Source organism: Salmo trutta, chromosome 24 (assembly GCF_901001165.1).
Source record: "Salmo trutta chromosome 24, fSalTru1.1, whole genome shotgun sequence".
In the NCBI taxonomy this organism is placed as follows: Eukaryota; Metazoa; Chordata; class Actinopteri; order Salmoniformes; family Salmonidae; genus Salmo; species Salmo trutta.
Window position 1 is genome coordinate 29,607,131 of NC_042980.1, and position 23,048 is coordinate 29,630,178.

General features: G+C 44.9%; 1 protein-coding gene across 1 annotated transcript in view; it reads right to left on the reverse strand.

The window, feature by feature from the left end:
• Positions 1 to 1,026: 1,026 nt before the first annotated feature.
• Positions 1,027 to 23,048, reverse strand: part of LOC115161066 (ephrin type-A receptor 6) — a gene marked incomplete in the record, with an annotated part of 109,523 nt that continues 87,501 nt past the window's right edge. The window contains 9 exon segments of the mRNA XM_029711778.1: positions 1,027 to 1,869; positions 3,645 to 3,794; positions 3,919 to 4,112; positions 7,929 to 8,078; positions 8,928 to 9,137; positions 9,276 to 9,337; positions 15,617 to 15,802; positions 16,406 to 16,534; positions 18,233 to 18,303. Coding sequence (XP_029567638.1) covers positions 1,755 to 1,869; positions 3,645 to 3,794; positions 3,919 to 4,112; positions 7,929 to 8,078; positions 8,928 to 9,137; positions 9,276 to 9,337; positions 15,617 to 15,802; positions 16,406 to 16,534; positions 18,233 to 18,303 — 1,267 coding nt within the window.

Consider the following 23,048-nt stretch of genomic DNA (forward strand, 5'->3'; position numbering starts at 1 on the left):
ACTGCCGTTAGATCAGTGTCTGGGGGCAAATTCCTCCTACTCTGTACAGCAGTGAAGGCTGGTTGGAGGAGTTATAGGGGGACTGGTGTAACAGTTTGGCTTCCGTCCCTCTCCTCACCCAAACCTGGGCTTGAACCAGGGACCCTCTGCACACATCAACAACTGACACCCCACGAAGCATCGTTACCCATCGCGCCACAAAAGCCGCAGCTTTTGCAGAGCAAGGGGAACAACTACTTCAGGTCTCAGAGCAAGTGACGTCACCCGATTAAAACACTATTAGCGCGCACCACCGCTAACTAACTAGCCATTTCACATCGGTTACACTGGCTCATTGTAATGTTTGGAATGGAATTCTGGAATAGAGTGAAATGTGGTTCCAAGTATGTTTGATAGGGTTCCATTGATTCCATTCCAGTGAGCCCGTCCTCCTATAGCTCCTCCCACCAGCCTCTACTGCCGTACAGGCTCCTCAGGTACACTTCTGCTCCAGAACATACTGCATACTGTATTGTAGGTGTGTGTGTGTGACCAACTGGGTTTGAACCTGGGTCATCTGTGCTCCACAAGACTATGTTAGCCTGCCGAGTTAAAGCCTTAGCATTAGCTAATGCAAGTCTTCAAGTTTCAGGCATATGTTTTCGTGGTTCACCGAACCACCTGCGTTAGTGTGGATCTGGAGAGGCTCATGGGTTATTATAATTACATTTTAATAATGCTGTTGAGGGCCTTCTAGAGACTAAGAGATATTACTCTGGTGCTGCTGTCTCTATGTGTCTGTCAACCTGCAGAACATCCCTCTGTCTCTCTCTATCTTGGAATACACGTGAGTCTTGACCACAAAAACATATAATGAAACCAACTACTGTATGCCCAACAGCCTTGAGTTCCCCTCATACTATATACTGTAAGAAAAAAAATCCAACAACTTCCATAAGTCTTTAGCATTGCACGACTGCCCTGTGTAGTTGGCATGTTAGCATGTTACAGTCTGTTGAGGTTTGCTGACAATCTGTTCTCAATGTCTGTAGGTCCATAAGAGAGTATCATTTATTTATTTCTCTTATCTTAGTTACTGAGACGACTGCATATATTGCTGATTTCGATAAAATGGTAAATAAAGAGATAACATCCAGATTTACTAGGGCGCTCACATACAGGACTGCACATATATAAATATTAGTTTAGGATTATAATCGATAAATTGTCTATACACTTAAAACATTCAGAAATCCTCTGCACTTCAAAAACTGTCTCTTCGTTTTCTTCAAGTATTAGCATACCCAGATACTCTGGAGAGGTTACATAATGCAACGAGAATACCTTATGATGACGCTTATCAAACTCCAAAATAATTCACATCATATTATTTAAGGACAATCCTTTTGATTGCTCATCTGTTAGCAGCTATATCATGGTCACAAAAACATGGAGAGAAAATGTACATTCTGAAATCTACAGCTCTACTGTATAATAAGTACTGATGCTGCAACAAGGCATACATTCCCCAGGGGGAGCCAGGGACAGCGTGTCTCTCAGAGTCCTGTCTCTGCTGTTCTGTCTCTGGCTGAAGCAGGTTCAGGTGTACAAAACAGTCTGGCTTTATTGAGGTTCTGCATCGAGGTCCAAATGTGTGGTAGTCTGTCTGAGAGAGGCCTCCAGGCTGAGACGGTCTGTCTGTCTGTCTGAGGGGTGAAGACTGAGGCACAGGCTGTGGCTGTCTGTCCGTCTGTCTGTCCGTTCGTTCTAAGGTCTCATACATGGAAGCCCTTCTCCTGTTGGTGTAGTAGCTGCAGTCGGAGGGTCTGTATGCTGCTGACGATCCTCCTCTGGTGGCCAATCAACACCACCCCGATCCTCCGCACGTCTCTAGGGGGAGAGAGAAGACACACACACGGCAGACACACATGAGCGCACACACACACACACACACACACACACACACACACACACACACACACACACACACACACACACACACACACACACACACACACACACACACACACACACACACACACACACAAAATCGGTTAAGGGAAATTGTTGGGTTAACTTAAGGTAAGGAAGGATAAGATTGGGAGGCAGTGTCAGAGTAATGTTTAGTTGAAGTTAGAGTAACATCAGAGTAATGTTTAGTTGAAGTTAGAGTAACATCAGAGTAATGTTTAGTTGAAGTTAGAGTAACATCAGAGTAATGTTTAGTTGAAGTTAGAGTACGTTAGGGTAATGTTTAGTTGAAGTTAGAGTAACATCAGAGTAATGTTTAGTTGAAGTTAGAGTAACATCAGAGTAATGTTTAGTTGAAGTTAGAGTAACATCAGAGTAATGTTTAGTTGAAGTTAGAGTAACATCAGAGTAATGTTTAGTTGAAGTTAGAGTAACGTTAGGGTAATGTTTAGTTGAAGTTAGAGTAACATCAGAGTAATGTTTAGTTGAAGTTAGAGTACGTTAGGGTAATGTTTAGTTGAAGTTAGAGTAACATCAGAGTAATGTTTAGTTGAAGTTAGAGTAACATCAGAGTAATGTTTAGTTGAAGTTAGAGTAACATCAGAGTAATGTTTAGTTGAAGTTAGAGTACGTTAGGGTAATGTTTAGTTGAAGTTAGAGTAACATCAGAGTAATGTTTAGTTGAAGTTAGAGTACGTTAGGGTAATGTTTAGTTGAAGTTAGAGTAACATCAGAGTAATGTTTAGTTGAAGTTAGAGTAACATAAGAGTAATGTTTAGTTGAAGTTAGAGTAACATCAGAGTAATGTTTAGTTGAAGTAAGAGTAACATCAGAGTAATGTTTAGTTGAAGTTAGAGTAACATCAGAGTAATGTTTAGTTGAAGTTAGAGTAACGTTAGGGTCATGTTTAGTTGAAGTTAGAGTAACGTTAGGGTAATGTTTAGTTGAAGTTAGAGTAACGTTAGGGTAATGTTTAGTTGAAGTAAGAGTAACATCAGAGTAATGTTTAGTTGAAGTTAGAGTAACATCAGAGTAATGTTTAGTTGAAGTTAGAGTAACGTTAGGGTCATGTTTAGTTGAAGTTAGAGTAACGTTAGGGTAATGTTTAGTTGAAGTTAGAGTAACGTTAGGGTAATGTTTAGTTGAAGTTAGAGTAACGTTAGGGTCATGTTTAGTTGAAGTTAGAGTAACGTTAGGGTAATGTTTAGTTGAAGTTAGAGTAACTTTAGGGTAATGTTTAGTTGAAGTTAGAGTAACATAAGAGTAATGTTTAGTTGAAGTTAGAGTAACATCAGAGTAATGTTTAGTTGAAGTTAGAGTAACATCAGAGTAATGTTTAGTTGAAGTTAGAGTAACATCAGAGTAATGTTTAGTTGAAGTTAGAGTAACGTTAGGGTCATGTTTAGTTGAAGTTAGAGTAACTTTAGGGTAATGTTTAGTTGAAGTTAGAGTAACGTTAGGGTAATGTTTAGTTGAAGTTAGAGTAACTTTAGGGTAATGTTTAGTTGAAGTTAGAGTAATGTTAGGGTAATGTTTAGTTGAAGTTAGAGTAACTTTAGGGTAATGTTTAGTTGAAGTTAGAGTAACGTTAGGGTAATGTTTAGTTGAAGTTAGAGTAACTTTAGGGTAATGTTTAGTTGAAGTTAGAATAACTTTAGGGTAATGTTTGAGATAGTGAACAGTCCTCCACTCACTCAATGCTCATCTGGGCCACAGAGTCCAGTGTGCTGAATCCTGCTGCCACAAAGCTGCTCTTGTATTGGCTCATCTTGATGGAATCCAGCCAATCCCCGATGGAGATGAACATGGGGTAGTCCACCACCTCTCCTGGGGACTCTGCTAGACTGAAAGATGGATCAAACAAAATAGAATATAATAAGAACTAAAAACTTTCACTAGCAAGTGAAATTAGTGCCATCAGTAGCTCTGGATAAGAGCGTCTGTTAAATGAAATGAATGGAATTGTACCCCTGTATATCTTCCACCAGGGCCAGCAGGCTGCTGGGGTTCCTGATCAGCTTATCCAGGAAGGAGACCACGTCAGTGAACTTGGGCCTCTGGCTCCTCTCCTTCTGCCAGCAGTGTAGCATCAGCTGGTGTAGAACCACAGGGCAGCCCATAGGAGCAGGGAGACGGTAGCCCTCCTCTATGGACAGGATCACCTAGGGGTGGATGAAGGGAGAGAGTCAGTACACACACTTTTCGCTTCATGTCATCCAGCCATTATGTCTCTACAACGCCAGTATTATCTGAGCTACAGTAAGCATGTCTCTAGGGTGTGTTAGAGGGACTGTGGGAATATAACAGCCCCTTCAGCTAGCCTGTAGCCTTGATGTCTTCTCTGAGCCCTGACGGGTGAGGCAGGATGGGGCTGAGGGGTGAGGAGGGAGTGAGGAAGGGGTGAGGAGGCAGAGGCAGCAGAAGTCAAGGATTGGCGGTGGCGTTTGTCTTGGAAAGCACTTCTAAGCAATTCCCCAGCATCACAAATCCCCATGAAGCTAGGGGCTGTGTGTGTATGCCATGTGAGGTGCTGATGGGGATTACCAAGGAGCTTTCACACTCCACAGGGAGACGGGACGAATCCCCTCCATCTATCCGCCAATTGACCTGAGACCGTGAGGTCACTCAGACAGGGTCTGAATCCACAACTTTTAAACCCCTCCGTTGGCCAGTGGCTCTCTCTCTCTCTCCCTTCACATCTCCCTCAGTATGTCTGTCTTTCTGTCTCACCGTCTACACTGCAATCTCAAAGCTTCAGAGCAAAACACTCCACAGAAACGGCCAACTGCTTTCTTCTGGAAAATGTGAAGTCCAAGATGGACAAAGGGGGCGTTGTTGGGGCTGTGTTTCTGGACCTAAGGAAGGCTTTTGATACTGTTAACCATGAGGTTCTCATCACAAAACTGTCCAATCATACCTTGAAGGCAGAACCCAGTGTATCAGAGTGATTAATGAGCTGTCGCCCACTCTCAGCTATGATGTGGGCGTGTCCCAAGGGTCAATAATGGGGGCCCTCCTGTTCAGCCTGTACATTAATGATCTACCTTCTGTCTGCACTGGGTCTGAAGTTCAAATGTATGCAGATGATACAGTGATATATGTGCATGCAAAGAGCAAACAACAAGCTGCACAAGAACTCATTACTGTAATGGTCCAGGTGACAAAGTGGCTCATGTTTGCATCTCAATGTGAAAAAACCCAGTCTGCATGTTCCTCACAAAGAGGACAACTGATGCCACTGAGCCAGATGTCTATGTGTCAGGGGAGAAGCTCCAGGTGGTATCTGATTTCATGTACCTTGGCATCTTACTTGATTCCAAACTCTCTTTTAAAAAGCTGGTGAAAAAGGTAACTCAAATAACCAAATTCAACCTAGCTAATTTCCCATTCAAATGAAATTGTTTGACTACAGAGGTAACAAAACTATACTTCAAATTTATGATACTCCCCAACTGAACATACTGCTTGACTGGTTGGACCCAAGCTTGCTGTACAACATTAAATCCTATTCAGTCTGTCTACAAACAGGCTCTCAGAGTGCTTGATAGGAAGCCCAATAGCCATCATCACTGTTACATCCTCAGAAAGCATGAGATCCTGAGTTGGAAAAATCTTGTGCAATACGCCGACGCATGTCTTGTATTCAAGATCCTAAATGGCCTGGATCCCCCTCCACTCAGTACTTTTGTTAAACAGAAAACCCAAAACCATGGCAGCAGATCAACAAGGTCTGCCATGAGAGGTGACTGTATAGTTCCTAAGGAAAAGCACCTTCAGTAAATCTGCTTTCTCTGTGAGAGCTTCCCATGTCTGGAACACACTGCCATCAGACACACACAACTGCACCACCTATCACACCTTCACAAAAACATAAAGACATGGCTAAAGGCCAATCAGACTAGTGAACATAATCCCTAGCTGTGTATTTCTGCTTTCCATATCTGTATCTTGTGAGTTGTGGAAACACTTTGTTGCTTTTATGGATTTTGTTTTGTTGCTTGTTCTACGTCTCTCTGTCTGCATGCTACATGTTGCTTGTTCTATGTTTCTCTGTCTGCATGCTGTGTTGCTTGTTCTATGTTTCTCTGTCTGCATGCTGTGTTGCTTGTTCTATGTCTCTCTGTCTGCATGCTGTGTTGCTTGTTCTATGTTTCTCTGTCTGCATGCTACGTGTTGCTTTCTCTATGTTTCTCTGTCTGCATGCTACGTGTTGCTTGTTCTATGTTTCTCTGTCTGCATGCTGTGTTGCTTGTTCTATGTCTCTCTGTCTGCATGCTACGTGTTGCTTTCTCTATGTTTCTCTGTCTGCATGCTACGTGTCGCTTGTTCTATGTTTCTCTGTCTGCATGCTGTGTTGCTTGTTCTATGTTTCTCTGTCTGCATGCTACGTGTTGCTTTCTCTATGTTTCTCTGTCTGCATGCTACGTGTTGCTTGTTCTATGTTTCTCTGTCTGCATGCTACGTGTTGCTTGTTCTATGTCTCTCTGTCTGCGTGCTACGTGTTGCTTTCTCTATGTTTCTCTCTCTGCATGCTACGTGTTGCTTGTTCTATGTTTCTCTGTCTGCATGCTACGTGTTGCTTGTTCTGTGTTTCTCTGTCTGCATGCTACGTGTTGCTTGTTCTATGTTTCTCTGTCTGCGTGCTACGTGTCGCTTGTTCTATGTTTCTCTGTCTGCATGCTGTGTTGCTTGTTCTATGTTTCTATGTCTGCATGCTGTGTTGCTTGTTCTATGTCTCTCTGTCTGCATGCTACATGTTGCTTGTTCTATGTTTCTCTGTCTGCATGCTACGTGTTGCTTGTTCTATGTCTCTCTGTCTGCATGCTACATGTTGCTTGTTCTATGTTTCTCTGTCTGCATGCTACATGTTGCTTGTTCTATGTTTCTCTGTCTGCATGCTGTGTTGCTTGTTCTATGTCTCTCTGTCTGCATGCTACATGTTGCTTGTTCTATGTTTCTCTGTCTGCATGCTGTGTTGCTTGTTCTATGTCTCTCTGTCTGCATGCTGTGTTGCTTGTTCTATGTCTCTCTGTCTGCATGCTGTGTTGCTTGTTCTATGTTTCTCTGTCTGCATGCTACATGTTGCTTGTTCTATGTTTCTCTGTCTGCATGCTGTGTTGCTTGTTCTATGTCTCTCTGTCTGCATGCTACATGTTGCTTGTTCTATGTTTCTCTGTCTGCATGCTGTGTTGCTTGTTCTATGTCTCTCTGTCTGCATGCTGTGTTGCTTGTTCTATGTCTCTCTGTCTGCATGCTGTGTTGCTTGTTCTATTTTGCTCTGCATGTGCTCATTGTAATTGTTTTAATAACCTGCCCAGGGACTGCGGTAGAAAATTAGCCGGCTGGCTAAAACCGGCACTTTTACTGAAACGTTGATTAATGTGCACTGTTCCTGTAACAATTCAAATGAACTCAACTCAAACTCAACTCAACTCATACAGTATGGAGATTCATAAGAAAGGACTTTCACAATCCCCATTAAGACTCCCAGGTTAACGCCATAGAACTCGCCAGGTTGTAGTCCTAAAACACGGAAATTAGTTACCTTTGGTTCGTTCGGCTATTCCTATGGGGGAAATGAATAGGAAAATAGTGTGGTTTTGGGATAAAGGCAGAAAATAAGGTCTGAGGTTAACATAGGCTTTGGAGATCTTATATGTTATGTTCCATGAGATAATATCAGCCAGTTAACATGAACTTTAGGAATTATAAAGCCTTTAAGTGCTTATGTGCTTGTTTTGATTACATAAATGCTTCACAATTCACAAAAAGTGACGTTAGCTGATGAAGATTACAGCATACAACAACACTTAGAAGATTTCCTAAGCCTATGTTTACCACAGACGTTATTTTCGTAATTTATTCAAAAACCCTACAAAAAAACCATTAATTTCCAAACGAACCATGGTAGAGTTAGTGTCTACAAAAAGACGCCATTACTATTGCTCTCTATAGTGAAGACCTCATTCACAACTCACGTCCTGATTGGACATCTCCCAGTAAGGCCGCTCCCCGTATGACATCACTTCCCACATGACGATACCGTAGCTCCAGGCATCGCTGGCTGATGAGAACTTCCTGTAGGAGATGGCCTCTGGAGCTGTCCACCTGATAGGGATCTTACCTCCCTGTTCTCACACACACACACACACACACACACACACACACACACACACACACACACACACACACACACACACACACACACACACACACACACACACACACACACACACACACACAGAGGTTCCATCTGCTTTGTAACAATACATGCTTGAGGAAATATGTGCAATTTATAGACCATATGCTACAGTCTCACAGTGTGATTGCACTTTTCTGAAGTCTCTTAACAGGTACACACACATTTTCACAGTTTGAGACTTTGTGTCAAGGTACAAGTAAAAGCTCTGAGGTGCTTTAACAGCAGAACTAACCTCCCTCCTCTCTCCCTTTTACTCCCTCTCTCTCCCTTTCCCTCTCTTTCTCCCCCCCTCTCTTAAAATGAGGGCAGAGTAAAATCACCAGTCGGCACAAATCCTTAGCGTGTATTCTGTCTGTAACCCAACCCCCTGCCCCTTAGCCCTACCAAACCAAAGTCCTTCCGAGTGGAAAATGGTTTACAGACCCGTGAATGCCCCCAAAAGCAACATGTCCTTTTCTGTTCTCTCCCTCTTTCTCTCCCCTCTCTCTTTTCCAGACCCCAGAAAGCACCACTTCCCCTCAGCGTGACTCTTTAACCAGAGAATAGAGGTCACCAGGAGGCCAGGCAGTCAGAGAAGTGCTTTAACTTTCCACTGAAACACTGTGTAAGTGTTTCCTTTGAAGCACACAGACTATACACTCCAGAAAGAGGACAGAAAGAACAACAGAGGATTTATGGAAGTTTTGCAGAGAAATAAATAAAAGTAGCAACATATGACTTGTGTTTCACTTGTTTGTGTTTGTGTAGGTTTGTGTAGGTTAGAGATCCTACTTACCGTGGTGGTGTAAGCAGCCTCTGGGTCGTCCTCCAGGACTCTGGACAGGCCGAAGTCAGACACCTTACACACCAGGTTGCTGTTCACCAGAATGTTGCGGGCGGCCAGGTCTCTGTGGACGTAGCCCATGTCAGACAGGTACTTCATGCCCGACGCAATGCCACGCAGCATGCCCACCAACTGGATACCAGTAAACTGGCCGTCATGCGTCTAATAAAGAGAGGGACACGAGAGAGAGAGAGAGAGAGAGAGAGCTTTTCATTTGTGATGTCTATTTGTTTGTTTATAATATAAAAATCAATAAACAATAAAGAAAAATAAAGAAAACAATTGTTCTTCGCTTCTCACCCTCAGGAAAGAGTCCAGAGATCCATTCTCCATGTACTCCACCACAATCATCACAGGTCTGCCTGAAATCACAACACACAGCACCACCAGGTCAGTCAGATCCCAGCAAACATGGCCCCATTGGCCCTAGCTGGGTGTTCGGTGGGCACGGGCTAGCCCACATCAAGCCCACACCAGCCCAACACGGACTAGCCCACATCAAGCCCACACCAGCCCAACACGGGCTAGCCCACATCAAGCCCACACCAGCCCAACACGGGCTAGCCCACACCAGCACAACATAGGCTAGCCCACATCAAGCCCACACCAGCCCAACACGGACTAGCCCACATCAAGCCCACACCAGCCCAACACGGACTAGCCCACATCAAGCCCACACCAGCCCAACACGGACTAGCCCACATCAAGCCCACACCAGCCCAACACAGGCTAGCCCACATCAAGCCCACACCAGCCCAACACAGGCTAGCCCACATCAAGCCTACACCAGCCCAACATGGACTAGCCCACATCAAGCCCACACCAGCCCAACACAGGCTAGCCCACATCAAGCCCACACCAGCCCAACACAGGCTAGCCCACATCAAGCCCACACCAGCCCAACACGGACTAGCCCACATCAAGCCCACACCAGCCCAACACAGGCTAGCCCACATCAAGCCCACACCAGCCCAACACAGGCTAGCCCACATCAAGCCCACACCAGTCCAACATGGGCTAGCCCACACCAGCACTACGTGGGCTAGCCCATGCCAGTCCAACAGGGTCCAGCCCACACCAGTCCAACACAGGCTAGCCCACACCAGTCCAACACAGGCTAGCCCACACTAGTCCAACACAGGCTAGCCCACACCAGTCCAACACGGGCTAGCCCCCACCAGCCCAACACGGGCTAGCCCACACCAGTCCAACACAGGCTAGCCCACACCAGTCCAACACAGGCTAGCCCACACCAGTCCAACACAGGCTAGCCCACACCAGTCCAACACAGGCTAGCCCACACCAGTCCAACACAGGCTAGCCCACACCAGTCCAACACAGGCTAGCCCCCACCAGTCCAACACAGGCTAGCCCACACCAGCACAACACAGGCTAGCCCACACCAGCCCAACACAGGCTAGCCCACACCAGCACAACACAGGCTAGCCCACACCAGCCCAACACAGGCTAGCCCACACCAGTCCAACACAGGCTAGCCCACACCAGTCCAACACAGGCTAGCCCACACCAGTCCAACACGGGCTAGCCCACACCAGTCCAACACAGGATGTTGTTAAGTTAAAAAATAATTCAAGATAAAAATTGCTGACACCATTCAAAACAATGAGGGCTCGGATCTTTAAAGCCAATTATCTCGTAATCATATTTTTTCAGATAGAACCTTACAGTTCGAAGTTCACAAGGTATTTTGGTGAAATCGTTACTGAGAGTGTCGTTCCAGTTGAAGTGTTCCGTTGTGTGACATCAACAAATGAATGATATTGTACACTGCCAATGATATTGTACACTGCCAAGTCTGTAACAACTTTATTGCTTTTCTGAAATGATATACCTGGAAGGCAAACCAACAAGGTGGGCTTATCTCAGGTGAAGTGGGGCTGCCCTACGGGCCACCTGCTTTGGGGCCAATGTAAAGCTGATGAGCAAAGGTTCATTGGTCCAATGTGGGCAGCCTACCTACATAGGTCCAATATTTTAATCCGCATCAGGCCCAAAGCGTGACAATGTGGGCATGTTTGTTGGGAAAAGATGGGCTTATTACAGGCAAAGTGAGGGCTGCCCTCACCAGATATGGGCTGCCCACACTGGGCCAATGCCTTGGGGACCAATGTGGAGCCGAAGAGCAAAGGCACATCGGCCAAATATAGGCAGCTTAAGTGGGGCCAATATTTTAGCCCCCATTGGGGACACATTGTGCCAATGTGGACATGTTTGCTGGAATATGTTAGAGATATGGCTAACAAGCCTGCACACCCAGTAGCCTCCAGGACTGGAGTTGGAGAACCTTGCTCTACAGTAATACTACTATAATCCCAAACAGCCTGCACACCCAGTAGCCTCCAGGACCGGAGTTGGAGAACCTTGCTCTACAGTCTAATCTGTCTAATCATCCCCAGCTTACAATTGGCTCATTCATCCCCCTCCTCTCCCCTGAAACTATTCCCCAGGTCGTTGCTGTAAATGAGAATGTGTTCTCAGTCAACTTACCTGGTAAAATAACGGTAAAATAAAAATAAATAAAATAAAACAGTAATACTACTATAATCCCAAACAGAAGTTATCTTCTGCATACTGGGTAGATCACCATTGTGTCAATATTTTTTAGAAGAGCGTAGGAAGAGTTTCTCTGTGTTTCGTTAATCCCTGTTTGCTGAAGGACTCAGAGTGGAGTCACTCTCGCCATACAGTGGTTAATAAGAGATTAACCAGAGGATAGAATAGATACTTCATTCTACATTTTTGTGTTAAATGGAATTTTGTCCCAACCCCCACAGACACTCAAACGTTGAGAGGCACAGGGTCAGCCATGGTACAGCACCATTGGAGCAGATTGGGGTTTAAATGCAAGGGTTGGTACTCTCTCTAGCCTCTAGGCTACCTGCTGGCCACATTTGCATTAGCACGCTGTTTCACAGTCAGAGTCTATGGGCCTGGGGAGAGATTAGCGTTAGCCTTTAGCATTAGCATGCTGTTCCCGGTCAGAGTCTATGGGCCTGGGGTGAGATTAGCGTTTCCTTTTAGCATTAGCATGCTGTTCCCGGTCAGAGTCTATGGGCCTGGGGAGAGATTAGCCTTAGCATGCTGGTTCACTGTGAGGGTCTATAGGCCTGGAGAGAGTGGACAGTAATCCACCACTGGATTAATTAACATCCTATTTGATTAACAGCCTGATCTAATTACTGGCCACTGTTATCACTCTTTAGTCACACCGGAGGGGAGGAGAGGAAGACAGGCGGGAGGTCAAGGGAGTAGAAGGTAAGAGCAGAGCGAGAGAGAGGGAGCTGGGCTTGAGGAGTAAGGACATAAGAGAGGAGTAGAAGAGGGGTTGAAGACAGAGGTCTCCCCCTGCCTCCCATGGGTTCACCCATCTCCTCTCTGTGGTCCCCCAGTGGGTGAGTGTGCTGCAGACTGCACTAATTACAAGATTACACACAACATTGCTGAGAGAGAGAGAGAGAGAAAGAGAGCTATGGGCAATTTAATATAGTTTAATAATGGATTAAAGACAGCAGACAGATGTATTTCATTAGAAATCATACAGCCAAATCCATAAAACTACACATTTATAATAAAACAATGTTTTTCAGAGCCCATTGATTTGTGTGTAGCCCATCAAGGACACAGAGAGAGTGTCATGGATCCATGGTAATGAATGAGAGTGAACACTATAGGAAACCCCACTGTTCAAACTCATCAGACATTTCACAGCCCCTGAGCCACACAGACAGCTGACGGTTTCTGCCAATCGCTCGTTTAGACACGCTAAAGTGACATTCTGTTTATTCCTTCCAGTATCCTGTTACTCTGGGTAATTGGCCCAACAGACTGGCTGTAACGACAGGCCCGCTGTGAGGCTATAATATCGGAATATCAAATCTGAGACGAGAAAAGAAACGGGGTGGAAGGTTAAAAAGCGTGACCCTGCCACGTTTGAATTAGAACTAGAACATTGTCATAGTTACTCAGTTTCCTGTAAAATGTGCTATTTCAATTGCATTACACTTTTTGGAGGACATAGTTTCAGTTAACAAATAGCCATTTCAGTGAAGTGAAATAACCTTGGTGCTGATATCCCTGGCCTGCTGTTTGACTCCAGTGACTCAGTTAGCCAGCCAGGACCTGAATGGAGCTCTGTGGGGGACTCAGCCAGGCAGAGAGAGAGAAGAAGTGGTGAATGGAGCAACAGGCTTGCAGAGTTCAGGGGCTGTTTGTCCATGGTGCTGACCACATTACACTTCTCTCTCTATCAGGTCAGTAGCTGAGAATCAGCCTTCTCTACGTAAACACCTCTCTCTCTCTCTCTCTCTCTCTCTCTCTCTCTCTACAGAAGCCCATCCAGAGAAAAGAATGAGTGTCAAGTGGTGATGAGTGTGGAGCTTTACCTGGTGTTTCTGTTCAGGTAAGATACAGTCACACCCTGATACCTCTCTCTTTTAATGAGTCTCTGAAGAGGTTGAGAAGAAAACAACAGATGGAGAGAGACAGAGGGAGAAAAAGAGAGAGAAAGGGAGAGAAGAGTGTCTGAGAGTAAAGAGAGAGATATAGTAGGGAGAAAACGATGGAGAAAGTGACAGAGTGTGTGAAGTACACAGGTGTCTCTACAGAACAGTAGACTAGTGGGGAATGGCTGCTATGCATTGTGCTGTAGTGGGGAATGGTTGCTATGCATTGTGCTGTAGTGGGGAATGGCTGCTATGCATTGTGCTGTAGTGGGGAATGGCTGCTATGCATTGTGCTGTAGTGGGGAATGGCTGCTATGCATTGTGCTGTAGTGGGGAATGGCTGCTATGCATTGTGCTGTAGTGGGGAATGGCTGCTATGCATTGTGCTGTAGTGTGGAATGGCTGCTATGCATTGTGCTGTAGTGGGGAATGGCTGCTATGCATTGTGCTGTAGTGGGGAATGGCTGCTATGCATTGTGCTGTAGTGTGGAATGGCTGCTATGCATTGTGCTGTAGTGGGGAATGGCTGCTATGCATTGTGCTGTAGTGTGGAATGGCTGCTATGCATTGTGCTGTAGTGGGGAATGGCTGCTATGCATTGTGCTGTAGTGTGGAATGGCTGCTATGCATTGTGCTGTAGTGGGGAATGGCTGCTATGCATTGTGCTGTAGTGGGGAATGGTTGCTATGCATTGTGCTGTAGTGGGGAATGGCTGCTATGCATTGTGCTGTAGTGTGGAATGGCTGCTATGCATTGTGCTGTAGTGGGGAATGGCTGCTATGCATTGTGCTGTAGTGGGGAATGGCTGCTATGCATTGTGCTGTAGTGGGGAATGGCTGCTATGCATTGTGCTGTAGTGTGGAATGGCTGCTATGCATTGTGCTGTAGTGGGGAATGGTTGCTATGCATTGTGCTGTAGTGGGGAATGGTTGCTATGCATTGTGCTGTAGTGTGGAATGGCTGCTATGCATTGTGCTGTAGTGGGGAATGGCTGCTATGCATTGTGCTGTAGTGGAGAATGGCTGCTATGCATTGTGCTGTAGTGGGGAATGGCTGCTATGCATTGTGCTGTAGTGGGGAATGGTTGCTATGCATTGTGCTGTAGTGGGGAATGGTTGCTATGTATTGTGCTGTAGTGGGGAATGGTTGCTATGCATTGTGCTGTAGTGGGGAATGGTTGCTATGCATTGTGCTGTAGTGTGGAATGGCTGCTATGCATTGTGCTGTAGTGGGGAATGGCTGCTATGCATTGTGCTGTAGTGGGGAATGGTTGCTATGCATTGTGCTGTAGTGGGGAATGGTTGCTATGCATTGTGCTGTAGTGGGGAATGGTTGCTATGCATTGTGCTGTAGTGTGGAATGGCTTCTATGCATTGTGCTGTAGTGTGGAATGGCTGCTATGCATTGTGCTGTAGTGGGGAATGGCTGCTATGCATTGTGCTGTAGTGGGGAATGGCTGCTATGCATTGTGCTGTAGTGGGGAATGGCTGCTATGCATTGTGCTGTAGTGGGGAATGGCTGCTATGCATTGTGCTGTGGTGGGGAATGGCTGCTATGCATTGTGCTGTAGTGGGGAATGGCTGCTATGCATTGTGCTGTAGTGGGGAATGGCTGCTATGCATTGTGCTGTAGTGGGGAATGGTTGCTATGCATTGTGCTGTAGTGGGGAATGGCTGCTATGCATTGTGCTGTAGTGGGGAATGGCTGCTATGCATTGTGCTGTGGTGGGGAATGGCTGCTATGCATTGTGCTGTAGTGGGGAATGGCTGCTATGCATTGTGCTGTAGTGGGGAATGGCTGCTATGCATTGTGCTGTAGTGGGGAATGGCTGCTATGCATTGTGCTGTAGTGGGGAATGGCTGCTATGCATTGTGCTGTAGTGGGGAATGGCTGCTATGCATTGTGCTGTAGTGGGGAATGGTTGCTATGCATTGTGCTGTAGTGGGGAATGGCTGCTATGCATTGTGCTGTAGTGGGGAATGGCTGCTATGCATTGTGCTGTAGTGGGGAATGGCTGCTATGCATTGTGCTGTAGTGGGGAATGGCTGCTATGCATTGTGCTGTAGTGGGGAATGGCTGGTTGTAATGACTCAGTTCCTGTGTCAGAGGCAGCTATCCCACATAAAGACACACTTCCATCTGTCTATCTGTCCATGCAATTCCCATGATCCTCCTTACTTTTGGTGACCACGCCCTCCAGCCTGATGATGTTTGGGTGGTCAAACTGTCCCATGATGCTGGCCTCTCGGAGGAAGTCCCGCCTCTGGCGCTCCACGTAGCCGCCCTTCAGTGTCTTTATCGCCACGGCAATCTCCCTCTTCCCCGGTATCCGCAGACGACCGCTACACACCTCCCCGAACTCACCTGGAACGCACGCACACACACACACACACACACATACACACGCACACGCACACACACACACACACACACACACACACAGTAACAATATGAAACCACTGGTGGGCACTGTTGCAGTGCAGAGACAACTCCACAACACCTTTAACTCTCTGAATGATTAAACTCTCTAGAACCACCCTGCAATCTATTCATAGTCTCTCCTCAGTTCTCTAAAACTCTAACAGTTTTAATTTCCCCCCTGTGATGGTGTGTGTGTGTGTTAGGCTTTTAGATTGTTATACTGAGCAGAGAGAAATAACACTTAAATCAGATGCTGGGAGAGAGAGCATAAGCTTTCTACTGTATAGGAGAGATATGATTAACTTCCTTTCTGTAAAATGAAAACAGATTGCTTCATATGGCATATTACACTATGTTAATATCACACCCAAATGCCAGACCCTTTCACACCCAGTAGGGTATATATAGAGCACACTGTCTAAAGGAGCTTCTGTAATGGTAGAGAATAAACAGTACTGTAGATATATTGTTACCATACCTTGCTTGTTCTTTCCATGCCAATGAAGCGTTTTGAATTGAATTGATAATTGAGGATAGTGCACCTACCTGCTCCAATAACTCTTTCTATACGGATCCGGGTCGGGTCGATCTCTTTGGCAAACTCATGGACAGCCTGGGTAGGATCCTCATAGGTGTCTGGATCTACATAGGCCTTTACCCCCGGGAACGGGAGAGCTGAGGGAGGACAAGAAAAGACAGACAAAACAAGAGAAGCAAAAAGAGGAGAAGAGAAGAAGATAATGAATTCCAGGGACAAAGGTCAAGAGAGGAGAGACTGGTTTCTGACTTTGGTTACTTTGCTACCTGCCTCCTTCTGCCTTTCTTGTCTTTGCTAACCTCTAGCTGTGAGATATCAGTCTCCCTCTCTTTCCAAACAGAACAATCCATGGTCATGCAAAACAGAGCTCCAGCAGTAACCTGAAGACACAATCAACCTCGAAAACATCCACTTCTGGACGAAACTAAACTCTGAAGGTTGGAGAGATACATCAATATATCACTGGAGAGAAAGAGAAGGAGGAAGAAAGAGAACAAAAGAGAGAAGTAGGAGGAAAGTGAAGAGGAGAAGGTGTCCTCTGTCCTCCACTGATGAGCAGGGCAAGGATAGCTCTGAGACACATAGACAGTCTGTATGGAGTCAAGGCAAGCTGTTAACAGAGAGAGAGGAAGAGAGAGAGAGGAAGAGAGAGAGAGAGGAAGCAGATTTACTCACTAGGCAGTAAGAGGCCCTGCCAGCCTGACTCTCCTGGGTGTGTTTTCTATCTCAGAGCTTGTCCTGCTGTCTGTCTGTTCCTCTACCACTGGCTTCAACTCCCCATCCCTTTCACCCTCCCCTTCTCTATCTCCTTCTCCTTCCGAGTCATTTCCCTTTTTGTCTATCTGCACCTTTCTCTTCATGCATCACCCCGCCTTACCTCTTCTTACCCTTTCCCTCTCTATCCCCCCTCTCATCTCAGGGATAAGACAGTGGAGGTAGAGAGAGAAAGAGCTGTAACTAGATTCAGCCAAAAGGCAGGACACATAGAGGACTTCAAATGGATTTTGAAGAGGAAAGAAGTATGCAGGAGAGGAGGGCGAGAGAGAGAGAGAGAGAGAAAGAGAGGGAGAGAGAGAGAGAGAGGGAGAGAGAGAGAGAGAGAGGGAGAGAGAGAGAGCGAGAGGGAGAGAGAGAGGGATAGGTGGAGGTGCTTCAGAGCGTTTTGTTCTGTGGAGGTGTTTAAAGGTGCCACTGTATCACTCCTACTGACAACCCTCCCTCCCTCCCTCTCCCTCCTTCTCCCTTCCTCTTGCTCTCTGTCTCTCCCTCCCTCCCTCCCTCTCCCTCCTTCTCCCTTCCTCTTGCTCTCTGTCTCTCCCTCCCTCCCTCCCTCCCTCTCACTCCTTCTCCCTCCCTCTTGCTCTCTGTCTGTAGTGTAAAACTGAGAGAGGGGTGTTACCAATCTCTCAAAGCCTGCTACGGCCAGGGGTTAGGGACACACTTCATCCACATTCACATCTAAACGAATAGAGGCTTGGAAATGGCAGACATGGTTAGAATTGATTGTATGCAAATCGTCCACACAACGTTTCTCTCCAGGGTGGTTCTCTTTAGCATGAAACGGACAGAGAAGCTCAATAAGGTAAAGTGTTTGCGTGGAAAATCTATTTTAAGCTTTAAGTCTCGCCACAGTTTAGCCATTCATCTTTCAACACACAAACTCACAGAAGGCTGAAATAATCATATTCAATTTGTCTGTACACCTCAAATTGATACAATTTAGAGAAGTGATGTGAGTCTGTGACTAGAAATCGGAGTGTTTGACAGAAAGAGAGAGACAGAGAGAAGACAAGTAGAGAAGGAAAAAGAAACAGACACAGAGAGAGACGTCCTACCATGTCCACTCTGATAGTTGGTCCTCCTCTTCTCCTCTGAGCTCATCTTGGATTTGATGTACCACTGACACCTGGGAGACACAATGACACATTCTGTTACAAGGAACACGGTTATGAAAAACCACATGCTACAACTGAAGGAGTTCACCTTGTCCATAGAGAGATGAACTAAACCAAACTTGGTCTTGTATCTTGTGTGCGTTTGCCAGGGATGGCTTGTGGAGTGGTGTGACAACTTTTTCACCAGAGAAACTTTGATCAACACATTTCTATTTGAACGTTGGATTCGCCAGCGCAGTCATGTGTGTTTTAATGTGTTTGGGTGTGTATGCATTGGTTAATCACCACTCCTCACACACTCACACTCCGCCAGATGGGCTGAGCTATTCATAGCCCCCTCTTAGTTCAAACACCACTCTCTTTTAAGCAGCCTCTCCTCACACACAAGACAAACACACACACACACAGAGTGGAGAGGATCACAGGTTCACACACCAGCCAGTCAACTTCATTAGCTTTATCATGCTGGAAGAACAGGAAGTAATTAACATCTAGTCTACAGATCTACAGGAGAGAGAGAGAGTTTGAGTTTTTATAAAACCTTTATTTTATACTCAAGTATTAACATCAATAATGACACACTGCCTTTTCAGAAATGAAACACCAAATGTAATTCTTAAAATAAAAGAAAAAAATACAAAACACTAAAATAACAAAAAATGTAAAAATAAAAGAAAATAAAAAAATGCTAACAAACATATACATTCAGCTTATTTCATCAACAAAAAATAATTTCCCCTCCTCTACATAACAAAGCGCTCCTTCGTATGCCCACTTCTCCTCAAACAATGGGAGATCTTTTACAGCTGAGAAGAACTCAAAATCTACTTTTATTCTTATTTTCACTAATCCTTTAAAAACACATCTTACATCCTGCCCATATCCCGTTTCTATCTTATGTTTCCTACTCAAAAAAATGGACATCTTAGCTTGTCCCAAAATAAAATTTAACAGTTGACATTTTCTTTTCTGTTGCTTTCTATATTGAAACCCCAAAATAAAAACAGTGTTATTGAAAATCTCCCCTACAGCTTTAAACAAAGACTCCAGCATTTCCAAGAGAGGTTTAATCCTCTCACACTCCACAAAACAGTGAAAAATGGTTTCTCTTATATTACAAAAAGGACATCCATCTCCAACATCTGAGTTAATAACAGATACAAAAGCATTAACTGCAATGATGCCATGCAAAACCCTCCATTGCATATCACCAGTACCCTTTTGTAACGGTGGCTTGTACAGTGCTCTCCATGCTGGCTTTACCTTGTCATCAATGCCCAATTTTACCCTCCATGGAGTGTCTTTTCTATTTTTCAATTTATCTTTATTCAACACCTTGACACACCCCCTATATAATTCTTTCCCATTCACCTCATCCAAACCCACCTCTTCCAACCCTCTCAAATCCAGTAATATCGCCTTTCTTTCTGACTCTGGGATATTTGGTGTAATCCCTAGTCTTGGAAATGAGACGTCTTCATCTTGTTCCTTCTTGTGGCTATGAAGCATACCCCACTCTTCTGCTGACAGAGCCTTCCTGCAGCTTCCCAGCATTTGTCCTACAATCCTTTCCGACCTCACCCCCAAATGTTCAGCCACCCGTCTACCATCCATTAAGGCGGGCCCAGCCACGGCCATTAACTGTTTTAAGGTGATGATTTTGCCCTTCACCAGAATCTTGGAAAAATGTGGAACATCTGCAGTTGTGCAATCCAGTCTTGCCCCATACACCAGAGGTTCCTCCAACAGCCAATGCACTGACTCCGCTGAAGTTCGTCTGGACACCTTCATTATGCTCCACACCCTAAGAAGGCCTCTGTAAAACGGAGGTATTCCCTCCCTGGAAATCTGGCTACTATCAACCAAAAATAAAGCTTTCTTTAAACCTAATCCTCCAACCTGCTGTAATACAAGACCTGCCACCCCTCTCCAAACCACATTTTCCTGTCCATAAAGCAACCTTTGAATAAACTGCAACCGGAAAGCAGCAGCCCTACTAGCAAGATGTACGAGACCTTGTCCCCCCTCCTCTTTTGACAAATACAAAACACTTTGTGGAACCCAGTGATATTTATCCCAAAAGAAATCCACAATTATTGCCTGTATCTTAGCCAGAAGGCCAGATGGTGGTTCTAAAACTGACAACCGATGCCACAGTGCAGAGGCAATCACATTGTTAACTATAATAGTGCGCCCTCTATATGACATACGAGATAGCAACCAACGCCATCTCCTTATCCTCCCTTCCACCATTTCAACCACCCCAATCCAATTTTTTTCCATAGTCCCCTCATCTCCTAGGTACACTCCAAGATACTTAAAACCTCCCTTACACCATTCCAGCCCCCCTGGCAAAGCCATGATCCCTCCATCCCATTCTCCAATCTGTAAAGCACAACTCTTTTCCCAATTTACCTTTGCAGAGGATATTCCCCTAAAACGATCAACCATTAGACTCAAACTATCCACCTCCGCTTGATTTTTCACTAAAACAACTACATCATCAGCATAGGCTGAGAGACGAATAGGAGGAATGTCCCTTGAAAGGTACACCCCTTCAATGTGACTTCTTATGCTATTTAGTAGTGGCTCTATAGCAATGGCATATAACATTCCCGACAAAGAACATCCCTGCCTAATACCCCTACACACTTTAAAAGGAGCACTCAAACCACCGTTAACTTTCAATACACTTTCAATGTCACCATATATCACCTCTATCATGGCAATAAAACCAGAGCTGAACCCAAACGCCTCCAAAGTGTGCCATAAATATTGATGTTCAACTCGGTCAAATGCCTTTTCCTGATCAATTGAAATTAGACCAGCATCCAACCCAATAGCCCTAGAGACGTCCAAAAAATCACGAATCAGAGAAATGTTATCTCCTATCTGCCTGCCAGGAACACAGTAGGACTGGTCCGTATGTATGATTTGCCCCATCACCTCCCTCAACCTGTTGGACAAAGCTTTTGACAGGATCTTATAATCAGTGCACAATAAAGCCACCGGCCTCCAGTTCTTCACCTCCCTAGGGTCACCCTTTTTGGGCAGTAGGGTGAGGACAGCCCTTCTGCAGCTTATTGGTAGTAACCCTCCGGTTAAACTATCATTAACTACTGCTAGCCAATCCTCTCCCAACATAGCCCAAAAAGACTTAAAAAAGTCAACGGGAAGCCCATCAATGCCTGGTGCCCTTCCATTTTCCATGCCTTTTAATGCAGTGTATAACTCCTGCAAAGACAATGGTTGCTCAAGCTCAACCTGAGCTTCTGCAGCCACCTGTGGGAGCTCATCGAAGAACTGCTGTGTCACTGTTTTATCCTCTTTGTACTCACACTTGTAGAGCTCAGCATAGAACTCTACTGCCCTCTTTCTAATTTCACTAGGTCTAGTGAGCTCTTGTCCAACAGCTGATTTGAGACAATGAATAATTTTTCTTTGTCCATTCTTTTTCTCTAAACCAAAGAAAAATTTGGATGAGGCATCCATTTCAGAGATTCCCTGAAACTTACTTCTCACCAATGCCCCCTGTGCTCTGATACCCAGCAGGTCTGCCAATGCAGCTTTTTTCCTCTTGAGGGCCTGAGTGTGGCCTCGATCTCCTGTGGTCTCAACCAACGTCATGAGTTCCACTATTTCAGTCTCTAGGGCTTTCATTGATCTGGTGATATCCTTGGTGACATTCCTCGTGTATTGCTTACAGAATTGTTGAATGTGGATTTTCCCTATATCCCACCACTGTTGAAGGGATACAAAACTGGCCTTTTGAGACCTCCACCTCTCCCAGAAAAAACTAAAACATTTCCTGAAGTGAGCATCACTCAATAAAGTTATGTTAAAATGCCAGTATGCGCTTTTGGGTTTTACATCGTTAATGAACACCACCTCTGTTATTAAACAATGATCAGAAAATCCCACTGGGGTTATCACACTTGATTTACAGACCTGAGATTGATGCTCAAAACAATAAAACCTATCTAACCTGGCCATAGAGATGGTGTTCTCCCTCACATGCACCCAGGTATACTGCCTTGTGCCTCCATGTTGACTCCGCCAAATGTCACACAGTTCATTTGTTACAATGAGACGTTTTAAAAAAGTCCTTGAGGCTATATGAGGTTCTTTGTGGTTTCTATCTAAATCACTGACTGTGCAGTTAAAATCCCCAGCAATAAATAGATAATCTTCCTTGTTACATTTCTCAATGGTATTTGATAATGTCTCTAAAAAGCATACCCTCTCAACTGCCACCACTGGGGCATATACATTTATCAGACACATAGTGATGTTTTCATACCTTACTCTAACTTTTAGTAACCTCCCCTCAACTACCTCTTCAACCTCATATGACAAAGGCAAAAACCCTTTTGAGAACAATATGGCCACACCCCCACTTTTTGTGTTTTTATGACTACACACCACTGTCCCCCCCCACTCCTGTTTCCACATAACTTCATTTTCCAAATTACTATGCGTTTCTTGTAGAAAAATGATGTCACTTCCCTTTCCCCTAATTAACTCATACACTATGGCTCTTTTTTTAACGTCTCTTGCCCCATTTACATTTAAAGAAGAAATCTTAAAACTGCTCATGGTTGAAGAAAAAAATACAGAGGAAGACCCAGAAACCACATCTCTTTACAGAGTTAAAACTGCGACTGAACTCTTTCATTTCCTTTAGAATTTACATCACTTATCACTCTCGTTACCACTTTCTTGAGTCTAGCAATTTCAGGGCTTGTCAAACCTCCCC